Genomic DNA, 19,184 nt, shown 5'->3' with positions numbered 1-19,184 from the left:
GTCGAATTTGGATCATCCTTGGGGTTTCACTGTTAAGGATCTTCGCACCAGGATGGCGCTCCTCCGATGTGATTCTTCTGGCGAGCTGTACCCTCTACGCACTGCAAGTGGAGCTGCCACTCCACGTCCTTCGCAGGCGCTCCTCTCCTCGACGGACGGCACCCTCTGGCACTCTCGGCTTGGGCACCCTGGCCGTGATGCTCTCCTGCACCTGTCCCGTGTCGTCGGCTTCAGTTGCTCCAAGTCCAACACCCACACCTGTCATGCATGTCGTCTTGGTAAACATGTGCGTCTTCCGTTTAGAGAGTCCACCCACATTTCATCTTTTCCCTTTCAATTACTGCATTGTGATGTATGGACATCCCCAATAATGAGCAACTCAGGCTACAAATTTTACCTTGTTATTCTTGATGATTTTTCTCATTACGTGTGGACATTTCCTCTGCGACACAAATCTAATGTGCTTCCTACCCTTATTTCCTTTCATGCTTTCGTTGGTACGCAGTTTCAGCTTCCCATTCAATGTCTTCAGACCGACAATGGTAAAGAGTTCGATAACTCGGCCTCCCGTGCGTTCTTCGCCAAGCATGGTATTGTCTTGCGCCTCACTTGTCCTTACACCTCGCAGCAGAACGGTCATGCTGAAAGGGTACTTCGCACTCTCAATGAGGGCCTTCGCACACTCATGTTCGAGGCTTCTCTTCCACCATCGTTCTGGCCTGATGCGCTGTCCACTTCCACGTACCTACTCAACCGACGACCCTGCCGGCCCCGTGACAACCTCACGCCATACCAGTTGCTCCTTGGCACGCCTCCAGACTACACTCACCTTCGTGTTTTTGGTTGCTTGTGCTACCCCAACACTGAGGCCACTGCTGCTCACAAACTAGCACCGTGTTCTGCTCGCTGCATCTTCCTAGGCTACCCCATGGATCAACGAGGATACAAGTGCTACAATCCTATCACAAAACGTGTGATCATCTCACGTCACGTGTATTTCGACGAGACTTGTTTTCCCTTTGTGCAGCTCACTGATCCAGGTACACCTACAACACCGCCGCGGCCAGCGTGCTTTCCGGACGTGCTCCCGGTGCCCATGGCGCGCCGCACGCGCTCATCCAGGGCGCCTCGGGTGCATGCTGCCGCGCCCCCAGAAGCGGCGGCTACGACCACGCCAATGACTCAGTCCTCATCTGTTCCTCGGACTGAGTCCACGCGCACGCCAACAGCTTTGCCGAGTACACCTGCACCACCTGTGGCAACTTCGGCATCTGCGTCCCCGTCTGTTCAGCCAGCGACGACTACGCCGCCGCAGCCGCCTCGGCACCACATGGTGACCAGGGCGCGTGATGGCATCCGCATGCCCAACCCCAAGTACGCCAATGTCGCTGCGCCGCCAACTCCCTCGCCACCGCCCTCAACTGTCCGCGCCGCTCTCCGCGACATGGAGTGGCGCGCGGCAATGCAGTCCGAGTTCGATGCCCTTCAGGCGAACGGCACCTGGACCCTTGTACCCCAGCCGCCGAACGCCAACATCATCACTGGCAAATGGATATTCAAGAACAAGCTCCATCCCGACGGGTCCCTGGAACGTCGCAAGGCCAGATGGGTCGTCCGCGGCTTCTCTCAACGCCCGGGTGTCGACTTCCATCAGACATTCTCCCCGGTGGTCAAGCCGACGACGATCCGTACCGTCCTCCAGCTTGCTGCGTCGCGCAAATGGCCGGTTCACCAACTGGATGTCAAGAACGCGTTCCTCCACGGTGACTTGGCGGAACGAGTCTACTGCTTCCAGCCGGCCGGTTTCGCCGATCCTGGCCGGCCGGACCATGTCTGCCTCCTCGTCAAGTCACTCTACGGGCTCAAACAGGCACCGCGGGCGTGGTTCCAACGTCTCGGAACACACCTTCGCTCCATCGGCCTCCACCCCGCCGGCTCCGACTCGTCCTTGTTCGTCTACCGCCGAGGCAACGATATGGCGTACGTCCTGGCGTATGTCGACGACATCATCGTCACGGCCTCCACTACTACGTTGCTGCACCGGGTGATCAACGACCTTCGTCATGAATTCGCCATTAAAGACTTGGGCGCATTGCGTTTCTTTCTCGGCGTACAGGTTCACCGTGACGGTGGCGGCTTCTTCCTCACGCAATCTCAGTACACGGAAGACATCTTGGAACGTGCTGGCATGGCAAATTGCAAGCCAGCCCCAACGCCGGTGGATGTCAAGCAGAAGCTCGCAGCCACGGATGGTGATCCAGCGCCCGACGCGACGTTCTACCGCAGCATCACGGGCGCTCTCCAGTACCTGACGTTAACACGCCCGGACATCGCCTACGCCGTCAACCAAGCTTGCCTGTACATGCACTCGCCACGGACGGTGCACTGGAACCTCGTCAAGCGCATTCTGCGGTACCTGCGCGGCACGGTCAACAGCGGCATTGTCCTCTCGGCCTCAAACTCCACCGAGCTCCGGGCATACTCTGATGCTGATTGGGGTGGCTGCCCCGACACGCGACGTTCAACATCCGGCTACTGCGTCTACCTCGGCGACTCCCTCATCTCGTGGTCGTCCAAGAGACAGCCTACGGTGTCTCGGTCAAGCGCCGAAGCTGAGTACCGCGCGGTGGTGAACGCGGCCGCCGAGTGCTGCTGGCTTCGCAATCTTCTCCGCGAGCTGCACGTCCACATCGATAAGGCCACGGTCATCTACTGCGACAATGTCTCCGCCGTGTACCTCTCCGAGAACCCGGTGCATCATCGACGGACGAAGCATGTGGAACTCGACATTCATTTTGTCAGGGAAAAGGTCGCTCTTAGTCAGTTCAGGGCCTTCACATACCCACTGAACGCCAAATCGCGGACGTCATGACCAAGGGGCTACCTACGCCGCTGTTTAATGAATTCAGGAACAGTCTGTGCATTCGGCCGACCAATGCTCAGATTGAGGGGGGGTGTCAACGCGATTGTTTAGGCTAGTGGCATGGGGACTTAGTCTTTCTGTTGTAACAGCTTCCCCTGTACCCGGTCATCTCTCCTACCACGCCTCAATTGTAGGATCGGCCGTTAGTGGGAGTGCCCGGCCTGTATATGTACACAGCCTTCACTGAATGTAAAGTGTACGGTGATTATCCTTCAGCTAATCTCTCTTACAGATCCTATAATATGCACCATCTTGATCTAATTTGCTGCACGCACCCCAAAAGGCCAAAGCACTGTCAGTCTCTTTTCTGTGGAGAGATGTGCGTTCTCTTTTTGAAAATTTTAGAATGATGGTTGCTTGTCAAGTTCAGGATGGTTCAACGATTCTCATGTGTGGAAAGTAGATGAAACGTTTGGGACCTAGGATTGTTGGAATTTTGCTTCCCACAATTCTTCTCCTTTAATTTGTCAGAGACAAAAACATGTCTGTTAAGAAGTTCCTAGCCTCCGACCTGTCCAGTACATTTATCCTACACCGTTGTCTCCATTGCTTCTGCTCAGCTTCAAATGTGAATGGCTTACCTCTAGTGCCTGGGCATTTAAGATTCTAGGCCTACAACATGATTCGTAGAGCTAGAAGTTTTTAGGAGCTTGGGCAAAAATTTTTATTGTATAAAAATATTTAGCTAGAAAATTATAAAAATTTACTTTGATATAAAGAAATTTTTCTTATGAACTTAGCGACGAGCCTGGCCGGCCGCCAGGGGTGGCCGGGCGGTGGCTCTGCCAGTGCGTACATACGTGACCACTAGTCTCAACAACAATCATCTTCAAATGCAAATCAACCAGCAGTATTTTCTGCTATATCTTATCACCCAAATAAACAAGACAAGACAGCCGCTCAAGGACAAGCTGGCACAAACATTAATTTCCACCTCTTGATTATACCATAATTGTGTGCTTTCCACAGCTGCCATTGAAGAGACCATGTTCCATCTCTTCTTCTTTACCTGCAGTTTCACCGATTGGTGTTGGCGCTCTGTGCATATTGACGACTGGGACACCCTCGCGGCAGCCTTATGAATTAGTATGATATTTGTTCAGTGTGGCAAGGCAGCGTTTTGGCTCGAGACCGTCATTATTGTGACTTGTTGGACTGTTTGGAATCACCATAATGCGATTGTTTTTAAAAAAAATAATGGCACTATCGCATTGGCTGCTTGGAAGGTTTACTTCAAAGAGGACCCTCCTAGTTCACAGGGTGAAGCTGAGCGTGTGAAACTATAATCTAATTTTCATTGATATTTCTCCTTTTCTAAAGCATTTAGGCATGCGATCTTGTATACATAACCCTTTTCCTAAAAAAAATGTATATACCCCCCCCCCCCACATATCTTATAAAATGAAGAAAAATTGGTACGGACCTCCCTTGCTAACTTTGGTCAAAAAAACAATTAATGATGTCAAGCATATTGATTAAATATCATTTGATAAAATAGAAAGAACCCAAAATCGAATCATTAATTTTGAGAAAATAAGTGTTAAGCTGATGCTAGCATATCTATTTATTAAAGGCTTGATGCTACTTTTCCCATTTAGAAGGTGCACAAATCAATATGCATTATAGTGGAGTCTTTAAACTCATCTTGGATAACGAGGTATATATTTTAATAAACTATAAGTAATAGGGCCCTAGTAACGATTAAATGTGGTTGACGATGCATTGGTCTGATCTTATTAGACAAAGTCTCAATAGAGATTTCATGAAAGTTTTATGCATATTAAATATACTGACGTGACACTATATTGATGAAGAGAGAGATGATGAGAGTTTCATAAGAGTAGAGATAGTTTCATAGAGATAAAACTCTTCGATCTGCATTGTTTCCAAAATACAAGTGTTTTGAAAACTAGGCCATGGAACCCATTGAGACTAGCCTTATTGTACTAAGTGTAAACATAAATTTTAAAGTAAACATAAATAGTGTTAGCCATTTGATCAAGTGTGAACACAAATTTTAAAGTAAACATATTAGCTTGGTGCATAATGTTTAGTATCTAATTTATTAAATAATCTGGTCGGTGGCCCCTAAGTATACTAGGGTTCATCTCTAGGCTCACAGCGCATATAAATAGGATTGACACACCTAGCTATCAACCACGTCAATTCTACCGACACAAACATGTCAAAACGATATATTGAGTATATATAGGAGGGTTTAGCATTCTCTACTCCTTCCGTCCGCCATAGATCTACTTTGTGTGTGTGTTTTTTATCAAACATGAACAACAAACACCTAAACTGATCGAGATCAAAACCTGCATCATCTATTAATTATTTCCACCCTGCTGCATCAACAAAGTCACCAGCACATAGATGGCATCTACAACCGTTAGTTAGTCATCTTTATTAAGTTTTCCGCATTACGAATAAGCTAGTGATCATTTCAAGGCTAAATTATAAATCATGTTTATGTCATCACCTCCAGAGAGCGGCTCTCTTAGCGCCGGTCGTGCCGCACATCGCCCGCGCCCTCCGCTGCTCTACTATCCTGTCCTCCCCTAACCACAGGGCGGTCTGCCAGCAGTGTCCTCGCCCTCGTCCTCACCCCTGTCCCACCATTTGTGGCCACCGGCCCCACCCAACCGCCTTCTCCCGCGCGCTGCCCTGTTGGGCGGCGCCCACATCGATATTTCTTCCGCCACCACCGTCGTATCGTGGCTCTGCCTCCCATTGAACTCTCTTCTAAAGCCATCGGAGATGAGTTTCCCCAACATGACCTGTTGGAACCCTAACCCTAACACCGCCAACGTCTTCTTCCTCTCCGGTAAGGCGTGTGGGCGCGTGGGAGAGGGAATTAAAGGGTCGCGCGCCGTCCGTGCTTTGCACAACGGTCACGTATTACCTTTTCCCTAAGTTAAATCCAACACAGGTAATGGGCCTATCAGATCTAGTTAATCATCACGTACTCATCTTTCTTTCTCAATCGAATCGATGCAAAAGTTTATTTTGATTTGCGACCTCAACTCCTCAAATTACACATATGTAGAGCAGTAACACAACGTACAGCTAACTAAATGCTGTGTTTAATTTAATTACTACTCACAAATCGCACAAATGACCATATATTGGTACTTACATGCCTGCCAGAAGTAGCTAGCTGACCCTAGCTAGCTAGTGCCTGTCAATCCTGGACATGCCGATCAAGGCGGACGCTCCCGGGGAGTAGTAATACGTCGTCGTAGTAGTTGCAGTGCCGCCCGAGACCGCCGGCGACGACGAAGACGACGGCGTACTCGTCGGCAGCCGGCGGCGGAAGACCAGGCCGGAGACCCGCACGGCCACGAAGACCGCCGTGCCGATCTCCACGGCCATGTCAACGACCTCTTGCAGCCTGCGGATGCTTCTTCTCATCACCACTCGAACAAGGACCTGGACCACGAAGTCCATGGACGCCATGGCCGCCGCCTAGCTAGCTCGATCTTAGAGTACTCTCCAGGTGTGGAGACTGGAGAGGTAGCTAGCTCACGGCCGGCGTGTGTTTTTGGACGGGCAGCAGCCAGCAGGTGGCTTGTTTTTGTCAAGTACGACCTTGCAAAATATTAATTGATGGGCTTGAAAGCAACATGGATCTACCAATCTTATCGTACATAGCACGTACGTATGTAGTGTGTGCGCGCGCGCATTATTATTTAGTTTGGAGCGAAGAAATTAAATTAACCAGCTTTAAATTGTAAAATGTGGTTTCTTGTAATTTTCAAAATCATTTAAATCTATAAGTACGCCGCCATTTGTTGAAATATATATAGATCGACATCTAGAGATGGGTGCATGAAATCACGATATGTGTGGCAGGAAAATGGATAGAGGCAGGAAAGCTACAGTGATGATTACAGTGATGATGAGGAAGAAAGGACCACGATCTATCGATATTATATTATTCGATTCAATTTTCTTTCAAAAAATATTTCAACTCAATTTACTCGATATGTTCAACCGAAACAGAAACTAATCAGTGTGTTTTGTTTAGCTTTTTTTGTAACCATACTTTCTCTTCACATGTCATATATTTATACTAAAACATAAAAGTTGTGAGTCAGAATAACTTATTTTCATCATACTTTTCTTTTGCATAATAAATTCTCACGGGAGCGTTTTTTTTTTTCTCTAACTGCTCTACCGAACAGGCCAAAGCAGGTCAATTACAACGGCTCTGCTAGGCTCTAGCTAGCTGGGCACTAGCCCAGTACTATGCACATGGATGATACCGTGTACTAAATCAGATCCAGGTATGCATCCAGTCGCATTTTATGTCGTCATCGGTCATCTCGATGTTCACATGGTTAGCTGCTTGTGAAATGGAACGGATCATGTGGCTGTAAAAAGTGGTATATGACCATGTAATTAGGCGTGCATGTTGGCTCAAAGTTAATTAATTAATAATAAACCATTGGGACCAACCGAGGTGAAGAATTAGAAGGTGCTCATATTTTAGATTTATATTGTGGTGAAGCATTAATTATAAGGTACTCATATTTTTTTAGATTTATTTTATTATTTACGGCACTATTTTTTAATAATAGACAATAATATATGTCCACAAAGAGATGCTTATGATGATTTCATGGATTTTGAAATTTATCAGTTCAATAAGAGATGAGTGTGGGTGCACGTATGTGATTGTTTGCTTCTTCTATACTGTAATTAAAAGAATAAAAAATTCTTGCATAATGGCATTCTCAATTATTTTAGATAAATTAAATACCGTTTAATAAGAAATAAAACTATATATAAGGGTAGAATTCTCATCTATACAAGACTATAGAATGCACTCAGTAAATTAAAAGCATGGAATCATGCATGCAGCAAAACGAAGGAGTACCAACTGGAAATATAGGTGCAGCCGCGGGCCGTACAAAATTGTCTGAAATTATTAGAAATGAAATGCCTCCATGCATGGTCCATGGATCCGTGAATATAATGCATGCGCGTCACCTGCGAGACGACAGGGGTTTGCAACATGATGTGCTCATTGCCATGTGATGATGCTACACTGTGTGTATAACGTAGTACTGGTGGTGATAGTAGATCCATATAGTACATCGACAGGCAAGTGTTCCATGAAGATGAAGTGCATGCGCCTGCATTTAATTTGCTTAATTACGCATAGAGTTATCTTTGTGACCGCCTGCACAATGCAAGCTATATATATTATCTCCTTATACAACTAAAAAGACCAAAACGTGGACAAACTTTTCGTGCGACATTCTTCTCTCGCGGTTTCGTCCTGCCCCTGCGACGCGCATCCCGCCCGGCTCTCTCTTCCGCTCGGAGCCCCGCTCCCAAATCCGCCTCTCCTCGCCGCCCCCTCCGTCCCTCCCAGATCCGCGTCGACGCAGAGCCCCCCCTCCCAGATACTCCTCGGCCCTCCCGTATCCTGCTCGGAGCCCCGCTCCCAAATCCTCCTCGGCGCCCCCTCCCAGATCCTCGTCGACGCTCCCCTCCCAGATCCTCCTCGGCGCCGCCTCACCAACCCACGTTCGCCCGCAGAAGCCACCGCCGTCACGTCGTCTCTCCCCTCTGCAATCTCCTCTGCTCGCCCTCACCCTCACAGTGGTACCGCTCGCCCTCGCATTCGTTGTTATCGTCTCCATTGCACACGCTGGTGGTGGCGTCGCACTCGGCCCTCGCCCACACCCTAACCATAACCACGCTGCTGCGGCGGGCATCGTGAGCCGTGGCAGGGACGGGGCAAAGCGGCGTTTGAAGTGTCGGACCCAAGATCTACGCGTCTCAAGTTGAAGTGATGCGGCGGATGCAGCGTCTTAGGGCATCATCGATAGGGTGGTGCTAGAGGCATCGTATACCCGCCGGCGGCGGCCAACACCCACCAGGTATTCGTACCCCTTCTCTCCCCTTCCTGTTTTCTGAAACCGAGCACATGGATATTATTTTTCTACTATGAATCGCTAGCTGCAGCTAGCATCAGTCAAGGCAATTGCTTGAAGTGTATAAAAGTGTTTTTTCTGCAGTCGATTATATTGATGGTCTTATTTTCTATAGTTGTAAATCCTACAAATTAGCTAGACACAAACTTGTGTATGAGGAAGTCGCAGAGCCTGTGCTTGAGGCAAGTCTTGCATTCCAGATGACACTAATTAATTTTGGTGTTTACCTATGTCTGGTAAGTCTGTAGAAATTGTGGTGTTGTATCCGATCTGTCCAATTCTAAAAGTAAGAAGAAAGTTGAGGGATCTTTGCTTCAATTGCTTAGGGCACATCAGGGGTTTCAATGACTGAGTGTTTTTTTTCTGCAGTCCATTTTGCTGATGGTCTTTTTTTCTGTAGTTCAAGAGGCTGAACCTGAAGAAAAATTATTGGAGGTGTGAATCCTACAAATTCAATATGAGCATGAGTTTATTTCATCATTTATTCTGCTGAATATCATTTAATTAAGTGTCACTTTAGCTCTTGTAGCTGCACCATAGATATATCGCTGAAATGCACCATAGATATATCGCTGAAATGCACCATAGATATAGCTGCATCATATAGTGGCAAATTCAAATGCATACTGTTTAGAGCATCTCCAAGAGATTAACCAAATCATTTTCTAAAGATAAATTTAGCTATTGTTAAAGGAAAAACGTTTCTAACAGACTTTGTAAACGACTCTTTAAATTTAGTAGCTCTCCATCCCACCTTATTCGCTCTCTACTTTTGGATAGCCTACCTCACTAGCCATCCTTTACAGAGTCTCTTGGAGTACTCTAATATTTTTTGTCAAATCTATTTTAGAGAGTAGCTAAATCAGTAAATTTGGCTATTGTTTTTGGCTAATCTCTTGGAGATGCTCTTACAGATAATTTACATCAGTGTCAGCACCCAAACCGGAACTTCTTACCATCCATATCAACTGTTAGGAGGGCCTGGAGTGTTGGTATTTTGCTTCTTTTTTCCATCTAGAAGTAAATTGTGAACTCAATGAAGTTGTTCTAGCATATGTTTTGTTTGACCATTCAGTCATTAGCTGACAGGAGGGTCTGGACTGCATATTCCATTGTTGGTCTTTTGCTTCTGTCTTCCTCCAAGCAGTTCTGTTTTTTATCCTTTTGTATGTTGCATCGCTCTTTGCACTGGTTCTGTTTTTCTGGATCCATCTGGCTGCAGTCTGTTTTGTTCTGGATTAGTGATGGATTTGGAAAGCGAGGTGACTGTGTGATATGGAAGTGATCACATGGTTTCCACCACAACTCTTGAGCTCTTTCCTACAAGAGAAATGCAGGATTTAATGCTGGCTGTTTTCTGTGACATTTTCTCTTGTTTGCTTTAGAAACATTTTTTTAACAAACTATGATAGTTGAAATTGTATCCCACTATCTCCAATTGCTGCTTTGTGTTACCAGTGGATGGATCTTGGATGTGTTGCTTTCTCATGCATGCATTGGTGAAATAATAGCAATAATGTATATACATTTATTTTCCTTTTACTTTCTTTTTTGACTGAATGGCTACTTGAAAATTGTTAATTCTAAAACAGGCAGTATAGCTATTATGTGCTTCACATTATTGTAGTATCTTTTCAGGCCTGACCATACTACCAGAGAGCTGGAACATCGCCACCAAGGTCCACTACCACGCCGCCATCGAGGACCAATGCCACATCCGCTCAACCATTGCTGATACCAGGTGTTCCAACCCCCTTCTTTTTGCTTCCTGCTGTGCAAAATCGGCCAACCCTAACTTTGTTGTGTAATTAATCTTACCTTTGTTGTGTTGTTGGAGATGATCGTGAGTCCAACATATTAGTTAGCTCAATGTGTTGTCTGCATCTGAGAAACAGAGAGAAGCAATTTACAACGCATTTGCACAATCAACGATTAATTTCCTTTTTCACTGCACAATGTGTTGTGACAATTGTCTCTGTTATTTGGAGATACACATTTCTTGAAATAGCCAAACAGTGACTAGAGCCTTTCTTACTTATGGAGAGAGAGGTCATGCTTAGGGGGGAAGAGCTCATGATGCTTAGGAAGTTTGTTCAGTTGCATTTGTGAAGTATTTGGCTTACAATTCTCTTAAAATAGAATGAACACTTGTTGGTCATTTATTGCTTTTTGCTCTTACTTTCTTTTTTGCTATTACCTGTCTATGGTTGATTGCTTTATACTCCGACCATCACCGGCCCACATCACCGGCCATCTCTCCCACGCGGAACTCGGGCAGTCGCTGCCATTGCTGAGGGTGTCGCCGTGAGGGGAAGCTGCGCCATCACAGATTGCCAGTGGGGAACAAACAAGACCTAGGAGTGGCGACGACATCGCGTAAGCCGAGCGGTAGCGGCAACACGCATTGTTGACGAGCGTTGAAGGCCACGCATAGGCACCGAGGTCCATCCTAATCTCTGGTTTATTTTCTTGTGTGCACTGTCCTTTCTTCATTAATCCCATTCTATCACGATTTAGTCAGTTCTCGATCTGTTACTGTCCCGATGAACCACTACTCCAACTAAGAAAATATATTATCAAGGTGGGCACCACTATTGATTAAATAGTAAGATCGAGGCCTACTGATGGGGCACACATGTCTCAATATATCTTCTTTTTTAAACAACAATGATAACAACAGCCAATGTAGTAACATCAGTTAATTAAGCTACAATACAGGGGATACCACCCTATATATCTATACTTAGATCTTGCGAGCCATTATTAAATCATGTCTCCTCTGCCCTTATATAGGAGAAGCCATTCAGCTGCCATGCATTATGCATTCTATTTTACTACAAAAGCCACATCAGTCATATTTATACATCTGACCTGAAGCCCGCATCGCCAGAGAGGACAGCTTGGCAATCAGGCATCGCCGCCCATCACCTCTGGCTACCTGCCCATTCTAGGTGCTGTTCAATCGCCCTTCAGTTCATGGTCCGGCAATTGACTGAATGACTGAATTGGATATAGATTTACTCAGCAAAACACACAGAGGCGAGGTCAACTGCAACTTGTAGCTGGTTCAGTTGGACTGCTTTACAGTTAGTTGTTGGTAGAAATGCAGGCTGCTTAGGATCTAAATTTCTTTAAGATGGAATATATAGCATCTTATTTTCTGTGAAATGTCAAAAGGAGAAATGTATAATTTATCAGTGCATTTGGTTTGAGTATAGCATACGGGTTTGGATACAATTTTGTTATATTTTGTGATGCTTTATATAGTAAAATAACACTCAAATTCTGATTTCATTACAGGTTAAATCTTGTGATCTCAGATGAGAACTTCACCTGTAATTTTTAGTATCTTAAAGCATGTTTCTTTTTTTTATGTTTTCTTGCCAATACTGTCTGTATTCTATCATTTTGAAGGCAATAATTTAAAGAAATCTTAACTATGTCCAGTTTTGGCTCATGTTTTTACTAACACGTGTTCCCAAATGATTTTTTTCTTTGCTAGCATGTGGGTGTTTATAGTTTAATTATTTTTATACTGTAGAAAATACAAGAAGTGAGACATTTGTGTCATCATCTCCTGTCTACTCTGTGGCATAGTCACCCAGAAGCTGTAGGAAACCTTTAACACCTCGCCAAACACAGTAAGAAGGTTAGTTTGAATGTGAACCCTGCCCCACAACTGCTGCAGTGAAGTTCAATTAGTTTCTGTATGCTCAGACAAAATTCAAAGAAACCCCTTCAAAATTATCTTTTCTGTTTTATTTTTCTGGCCTCCTACATGCCTTTCTCAGGAATACAACCATCTAGCAATGACATGTAGTCTACAATTCTGTAAACCTGAAATCTATAAATACTGATTATGTTAGCACAAAATCAACAATTGCCGAATACAAATAATACAAATACATAGGTTACTGCTAAATACTGAATAGTGAAAACAGAAACTACAACCATGAGTTTCCTTAATTAATTGCCCTCTTATACCTGTTGTTTATTTATTTTCTTCAAGTCATTCCTCGCCTAATGGTAAAATAAACTTGCATCTGAGAGGCTTGTCCACACTCTTGCAAATAGATAGGGCTATTCTAAAATGTGCCTACATGCAAGCATTAGCCGTTACTCTTCAGACAACTGAAAGTTGAATTCCACTCTAGATTTGTTGATTTTTTTTGGTACCTGATAGATCTTTAAGATAGAAGGGAGGAAGTATGGTATTTTCACTTGTTGCCTGATAGCTTTCAGAGGTGCTTAATATATGATCTACTTAATTTGAACTGCTAGAACTGAGATATTCGAATATGTGTTTTTCTTCTCATGTCCCATCACTTGAGTTCCAAAAAAAGACACTCCTTGTATGTATATATGGTCTATCTAGATGTATGGATTTTGACATACTGCGGATCATTTGAATGCACTGGACATTCGAATGATGCATGCATATATCTCTTTACTAATAGTATATAATCTGATTTATTTTATTAGTCACATTAATTTTATGTTTCGAGTAGGAAATGAGAGAAAAATAAATTGCCAATAGCATGAAGCTGAAAACTAACTATATGTGATCTTTTCTATGATTCTTTATTTCCCTATAGCCACCCAGCCTGCACTTGTTTTCACTTGTCCATATTTAATTTGGTTTTACAGGAGCGGTTTGCAGCTCCATATGTTTTATTTGTTAATATTTGTGGTCATGTACCTACTACTGTGGCTGTACATTGGTTGATTCCATTCATCATCACAAAAATAGTTTTCCTCCAAGCAACATTGATTGGCACACAAAGAAGCAAAAGCATGGATGCAAAGGACATTACTCTGTCAAGCAGGTGAAGAGATGATGTACCATGTATGATTAGTGGATGGGTAGATAAAAGAAATTGGTATAACTATGTAATGGCTGATATTTCGATGATGTGGCTTGATGCGAGAGTATATTAGGTGATATAGATTATCATTATGAGCTACACTCTTAACATTGTTTTTTTTGTAATGATACAGCATACGTCAAACTTGAGTTATAATGTTAATTTCATGAACATTGCTTTTTATATTAAATGGCACTTTAATGTTGGTATTTAATTTGACAGTATTATTATTTTATCATGTGATCCGTATATTTATAATAAAAAAATTTAGTTGTCCCGTAGCAACGCACGGGTACGCTACCTAGTCACCACTAAGATATACAGTAAGCTTTTCTCTCTGACCTCTCCTTTAACTCTATTCCATATTATCACCCAAAAAAAGGAACATGTGACAGTGTGTGTTGAGGTGCATAATAATAACACAGCAATGCACTTAATAAAGTAGTCTAATTAAGCAAATAATAAAGTAAACTATTGTCCGGAAGATATGATTAATTTCAAGGCAAGTACAAAAACCTATACAAAAGAAAATTGACGCGCCCAAAGGCGTCAAATTTTGTTTACAATAGAACAAGGAAAAAAAAGATGAACAACGTATATATCCCCGTGCTCTAGGTGATATTGGCGTTGGTGAAAAGTTAAGATTAAAATTACTGTTAGCTGATTTAGAAAAATATTGTTAGTTAACACAAAAAGTACGATAAAAAAGAAAAGAGAACGGACTCGATAAATAATGTAATCTTTAGAATTCCCGTACCGTACTTCTGGTACCGTTGTTGCCATAAAATTTTAAATTTTAGCAAAAAATACAAAAGTCGACACTATTCGCATGCAACTGGTTTAAATTAAGTTGAGAATCATTTTCCTATTTGTCGAGGGTGACGCGGAGAGAACTGACGGTAGGCCCCGGATGAGGACATCATGTGCTCATCGCCGAGGCAGTGGGCACGCACCCCTAGGCGCTACTGGCTTTCCTTCCTGTTCCTGTCTTTTGGCGACGAAGGTGTCGACACTCTTGCTGCACAGTGTGTTTACCATCCATCACGACAGTATCATCTCCGTTGTTTTTTTTTTCTGGTTTCCTTGTTTTTTTTTTCTTCCAACAACTCTTCCACGTACTCCGACCCAGAATAGATGATGTTATAAAAAAAGCATACTGATTAAACTTTCTTAACTTTTACTAAATTTATAAAAAATACATATAACATTTATATCTCTAAATAAATTTTCAATAATAGTATATTCAACCATTTATCTGATAATACTAATTATGTATTATAAATATTTCTTCTTTTGTATATAATTGTCCAAAGTTAAAAAAAACTGACTTCTCGAGAAACGAAAATAACTTCTATTTTAGAATAGAGGGAGTACTATCTCTACTTCAAAAGAATATAATTCTCAAATTTCAAGAAATTAAATGACCTATGTTTTGACTAAATTTATATAAAAACGTAGAATCACTTATAATATAAAATAAGTGTCATTATATTAGTTATGAAATATATCTTTATAACAAATTTATTTATAGACATAAATATTAATTTTATTACTATAAGTTTGATTAAATTTGAACTCGATTGACCAATACGAATACCATAATTTCACTTTTTAGATAATGAAGGCCCTCTTTTCTAGGGGCTTGTCAATCAAACATTAATCCATGTAACAGAAGCTATAGAGTTTTTTTTACTCCACCTTCTATGACAGGGCTTCTCCTCAAGAGCTCATCCGAAGAAGTCAAATCCATTTTGAAAGAGACACATCCAATCTCTCTTTCTTCACTGCTGAGAAAATGGCTCGTCCTCTTAAATCCTTTGGTAGGGCTTCTCCGTAAGAGCTAAAGCTAGAGAAAAGCCCTACCAATTGAGGTTTAAATGCGTCTTTTGTGGCTTCTGAGGTGAACTTGTTTAAGGTCACTAGTGACGATGCCATTTGAATGTAGCTTCTCTAAGTTTTTTTAGGTGAAGCAATTTGCAAGGACGAAGTTATACTAATAAAGAGGTTCGTAGACCCTGAAACTTGAAAGCAGATGATCGAGGACCACTTGGCATGTTGTGTATTTTTTTAATACATTTTTTAAACTTGGTAGCCTTTTGTTGCTTGCTTGTTTGTACTTCCCATACTATACCTGATGCATTATTGACTATTTAAAGTGTAAGCCATTGACATTGCGATAGACAGTATAACATATTCAATTTAATAGGCAACATATAACATATTTTTTATTTTAAATTATAAGGGGTTCTGTTTTTAGGTACATTACTATTTTTACTATATATCTATCTAGATATAATGTATACTTACTCTCTATCAAAAAAAGTGGCATTCTCATTTCTCGAGAAATCAAACAATTTTAACTTTGACCAAATATATATAATAAAATATGAATATTTATAGTGTATATTTAGTATCATTAGATGAATCGTGCTGAACATATTTTCACAACAAATTTGTTTGAAGATGCAAATATTTACAAACCTAGTAATTTTAAAAAGTTTGATCGGCATGCATCCCATAGTGACACTTTTTTGGAATGCAGTAAGTGCATAGCGAAAGCCATATATCTAGAAAAAACATCTTATCATTTAGAATTAGATTAGAGGGAGAATTTGACTTCTTGTGTAATAAAATAGTGCTACAGTTTGTGGGGTGCATAGAAGTTCAACTTAACCACATTTGTTGTTTTATTGTTTGTATTTCAATTTTCAATCCGTGCCTTGTTAACTTATTTTGGTAGCATGTTGTCAAAAAAAACTTATTAGTAGCATCTTTTTTTTTCCTAAACTGCCAATAGAGACTTGTCTGTCATTATATTCAGAAGAAGCGTTAAATACAAGACAAGCAAAAGAGGATAAAATGCACCACAGGAAAGGTAAAAAAGACAAAAGAAAACACACCAAATAAGACTACAACGTGCAAGTTGAACAAAGTATACAACCACAAGAACAAACTACCACTAACACAAAAGGAGCATCGTATCATCCAACTCAGTGGCCCTACAAAAACCAAAGAGTGCATCCGTTTCTGCCATTCACTGAAAATGCAAGGCATGGGGTGCTACTGTGCTAGGATTTCCTCTAAAAACACAATCACTTGGTGCATTGTTGTATATAATCGTTGGTGTGTGCTGAATAACTTAAACCGTGAGGCATTAATATTGTGATAGACAACATAATTCATTCAATTTAATTAGTAAGTTAATGGAAGCCCCATGTGTTGACTCTTCACAAAAGACAATTGTATGATACTGCACACAAGGGTTTTTTTTTTGGTGATGATGTCTCACCACATTTTTCATTAAGAGAGGAAGAGAAAACTACAACACAAGGTATTGGTAATCCTAAGCTTACCAAAATCAATATGTTCCTTGCAAGACTTACTTACAAGGATCACTAATATAGTTAGAAGTACATTCAATTTAATTCATAGACCACAAGCTCATCAGCAATGAGAGTTCTCACACCTTCAAGTAAAACCAGCACCTCCTCTACTATTTCCAAAGCTAGCTAAACAATTGGTGATTGCATACTTCCTCAATCATGGTGATGAAGCACTACCAAGAACGACCGGGTTGGGGCATATTGGGTTGGAATTTTGAAACGATTGCCAAGGTAGGGCATGGAGCAACATGTTCATACAACACAACCTCCGCCTCGAGGTGAGGGGCAGCAACGGCATCATGTCATCATACAAACATAGGCTTATCGATCAAGAGGAGCATTTATCTCACATGCCAAACCGACAGACGGATTACAGGCGACAGAAGCTCTTTCAGCTGCGAGAATTGAAAAAGAGAGAGCAACAACGTAAGGGATAGTCGAAGAAGTGGCAACAATGATAATAATTGTTCCATTTTCCTCAACGATGACAACAGGCACCGGAGAGCTAGCGGCAAGGGAGAACATGATGGAGGCAAGAAAAGCGCATGAAGAAATTAAATGGCGAGATGACCGCATTATCCCATATAAGTATATATACGAAGGCTATGGAGGAACTAAAGACACATTTATTTAGTGCTCACTCTGTTACATGCTCAGAGCCACAAGATGCTCTGTGTACGTTGGCAATGATTAATTTGTTAACTGTAAAACGCTCGTTTATGCCATTTTGGTCCTCATGGTAATGCTAATTAATGAACCGATCGAGGACTTGTTCCCTGAAACTTAAAATAACACCTGGTCTGCATGCTAGGAATATATTCAAGGAAATATACATACATATCACAGAAGTACCAGAATTCATCATATGCAGTAGTATATATATACATGTACGAAATGATGTAAAAAAGGTCTATATATCCACTTCAAAACAGTAAATTAGAGGATTTTCCTAAATAACTGTGGGGGCCGGGGGGAAAAGAGAACAAATGAAAGGATATCAAAAGGAACTACACATGCATATATATCATGATGCTGCGCGTGCATGCATATCGCACCTCCGACCGATATATCGACCCACTGGCCACTAGCTCTCGTAAAAGCAATGGTTCAGAACAATTCACAAAGCACCTCGAATATAATCTTTTTCGTCCATGCATAGACAAAATATATGGAGTTATATATCAAGTACTCTATAGCTATAGATACCATCCATTATAAAAACAACTGATCGAATCATATCATATACATGCATTTATATTATATATGCATCAGTTCGTACTTCGTATACATGTTGCCCTCCGTGCTGTTGCCCGCTGTCAATGCAAGCTTAAATATTCTCTAGCTATATAGCAACTTTTGAGAAATCACCAAGCAAAGCAACTGATCCGTGTGATGCATGCATGACATGACTATCATCATCACATACGAGATAGATATATAGCAGCAGTCTGCTGTCTGTCTCCATATATATATATCCTAGCTACGGCGACAAATTAAGGAGGTGCTGCATACTGTAGACCAATGCAAATCTGTACTACACTATATATATATATATATATATATATATATATATATATATATATATATATATATAAGCGAATAAAGCTCTTGTCCCACTTCCAGAGTTTCATTATACCCATTTATGCATGCATGTAGTTGTCCATCATATTCACTAACACGTACTACTATAATATATAACTCTAAACTATTGGCAATTTGACATAGATAGTTTTTTCGGATCAAGCTTAGTGAGCAACGATGACAACGCAAAGCACCAGTGCAAGATTTTCAGGACCCAGCATCAATGACCACTGCTGGAAATAAAATCGATGCTCGGACTTTCTCTTTTTTTTTTTATTACCAAAGTAGTATCAAATTTGATAGGATACTACAGCTCGCCTTTCTACTCCATTTATGCCCGTTTAGACTCTAAAGAGGACCGCATATAAGTTGTTGAAATGTCCTACACCATTTATCTTATATAAAAAAGAAGTTGATGTATATTATACAACCTAAGTTTGTACTCCCTTCGTTTCAAATTAATTGTAAATCATTAGTATATGAG

General features: G+C 42.0%; 1 protein-coding gene and 1 long non-coding RNA gene across 12 annotated transcripts; one reads left to right on the top strand and one right to left on the bottom strand.

Moving 5' to 3' along the window:
- On the bottom strand, positions 5,912-6,515 carry LOC8074101. The gene has a single exon (XM_002456928.2). It carries the CDS (start codon positions 6,380-6,382, stop codon positions 6,098-6,100), a length of 285 nt encoding a protein of 94 aa, XP_002456973.1. The 5' UTR covers positions 6,383-6,515; the 3' UTR covers positions 5,912-6,097.
- Positions 8,159-13,919, top strand: LOC110433501. 11 transcript variants are annotated; one of them, XR_002450945.1, is made up of 6 exons: positions 8,159-8,817; positions 9,272-9,306; positions 9,786-9,863; positions 10,510-11,313; positions 11,762-12,520; positions 13,519-13,919. It is a non-coding gene; the product is annotated as an uncharacterized LOC110433501 (long non-coding RNA). The 11 variants fall into 11 exon arrangements; XR_002450946.1 differs by having other exon boundaries at positions 8,159-9,107; XR_002450941.1 differs by lacking the exon at positions 9,786-9,863 and having other exon boundaries at positions 8,159-8,539; positions 8,668-9,306.

This window comes from Sorghum bicolor, chromosome 3 (genome assembly GCF_000003195.3).
Source record: "Sorghum bicolor cultivar BTx623 chromosome 3, Sorghum_bicolor_NCBIv3, whole genome shotgun sequence".
Taxonomy (NCBI): domain Eukaryota; kingdom Viridiplantae; phylum Streptophyta; class Magnoliopsida; order Poales; family Poaceae; genus Sorghum; species Sorghum bicolor.
The sequence above is the reverse complement of the archived record's forward strand: the minus strand, read 5'-3'. Positions and strand labels throughout refer to the sequence as shown.

Bases quoted from the DNA above. Each gene is read 5' to 3' on its own strand.
- LOC8074101 (XM_002456928.2), bottom strand. From the start codon at position 6,382: ATGGCGTCCATGGACTTCGTGGTCCAGGTCCTTGTTCGAGTGGTGATG.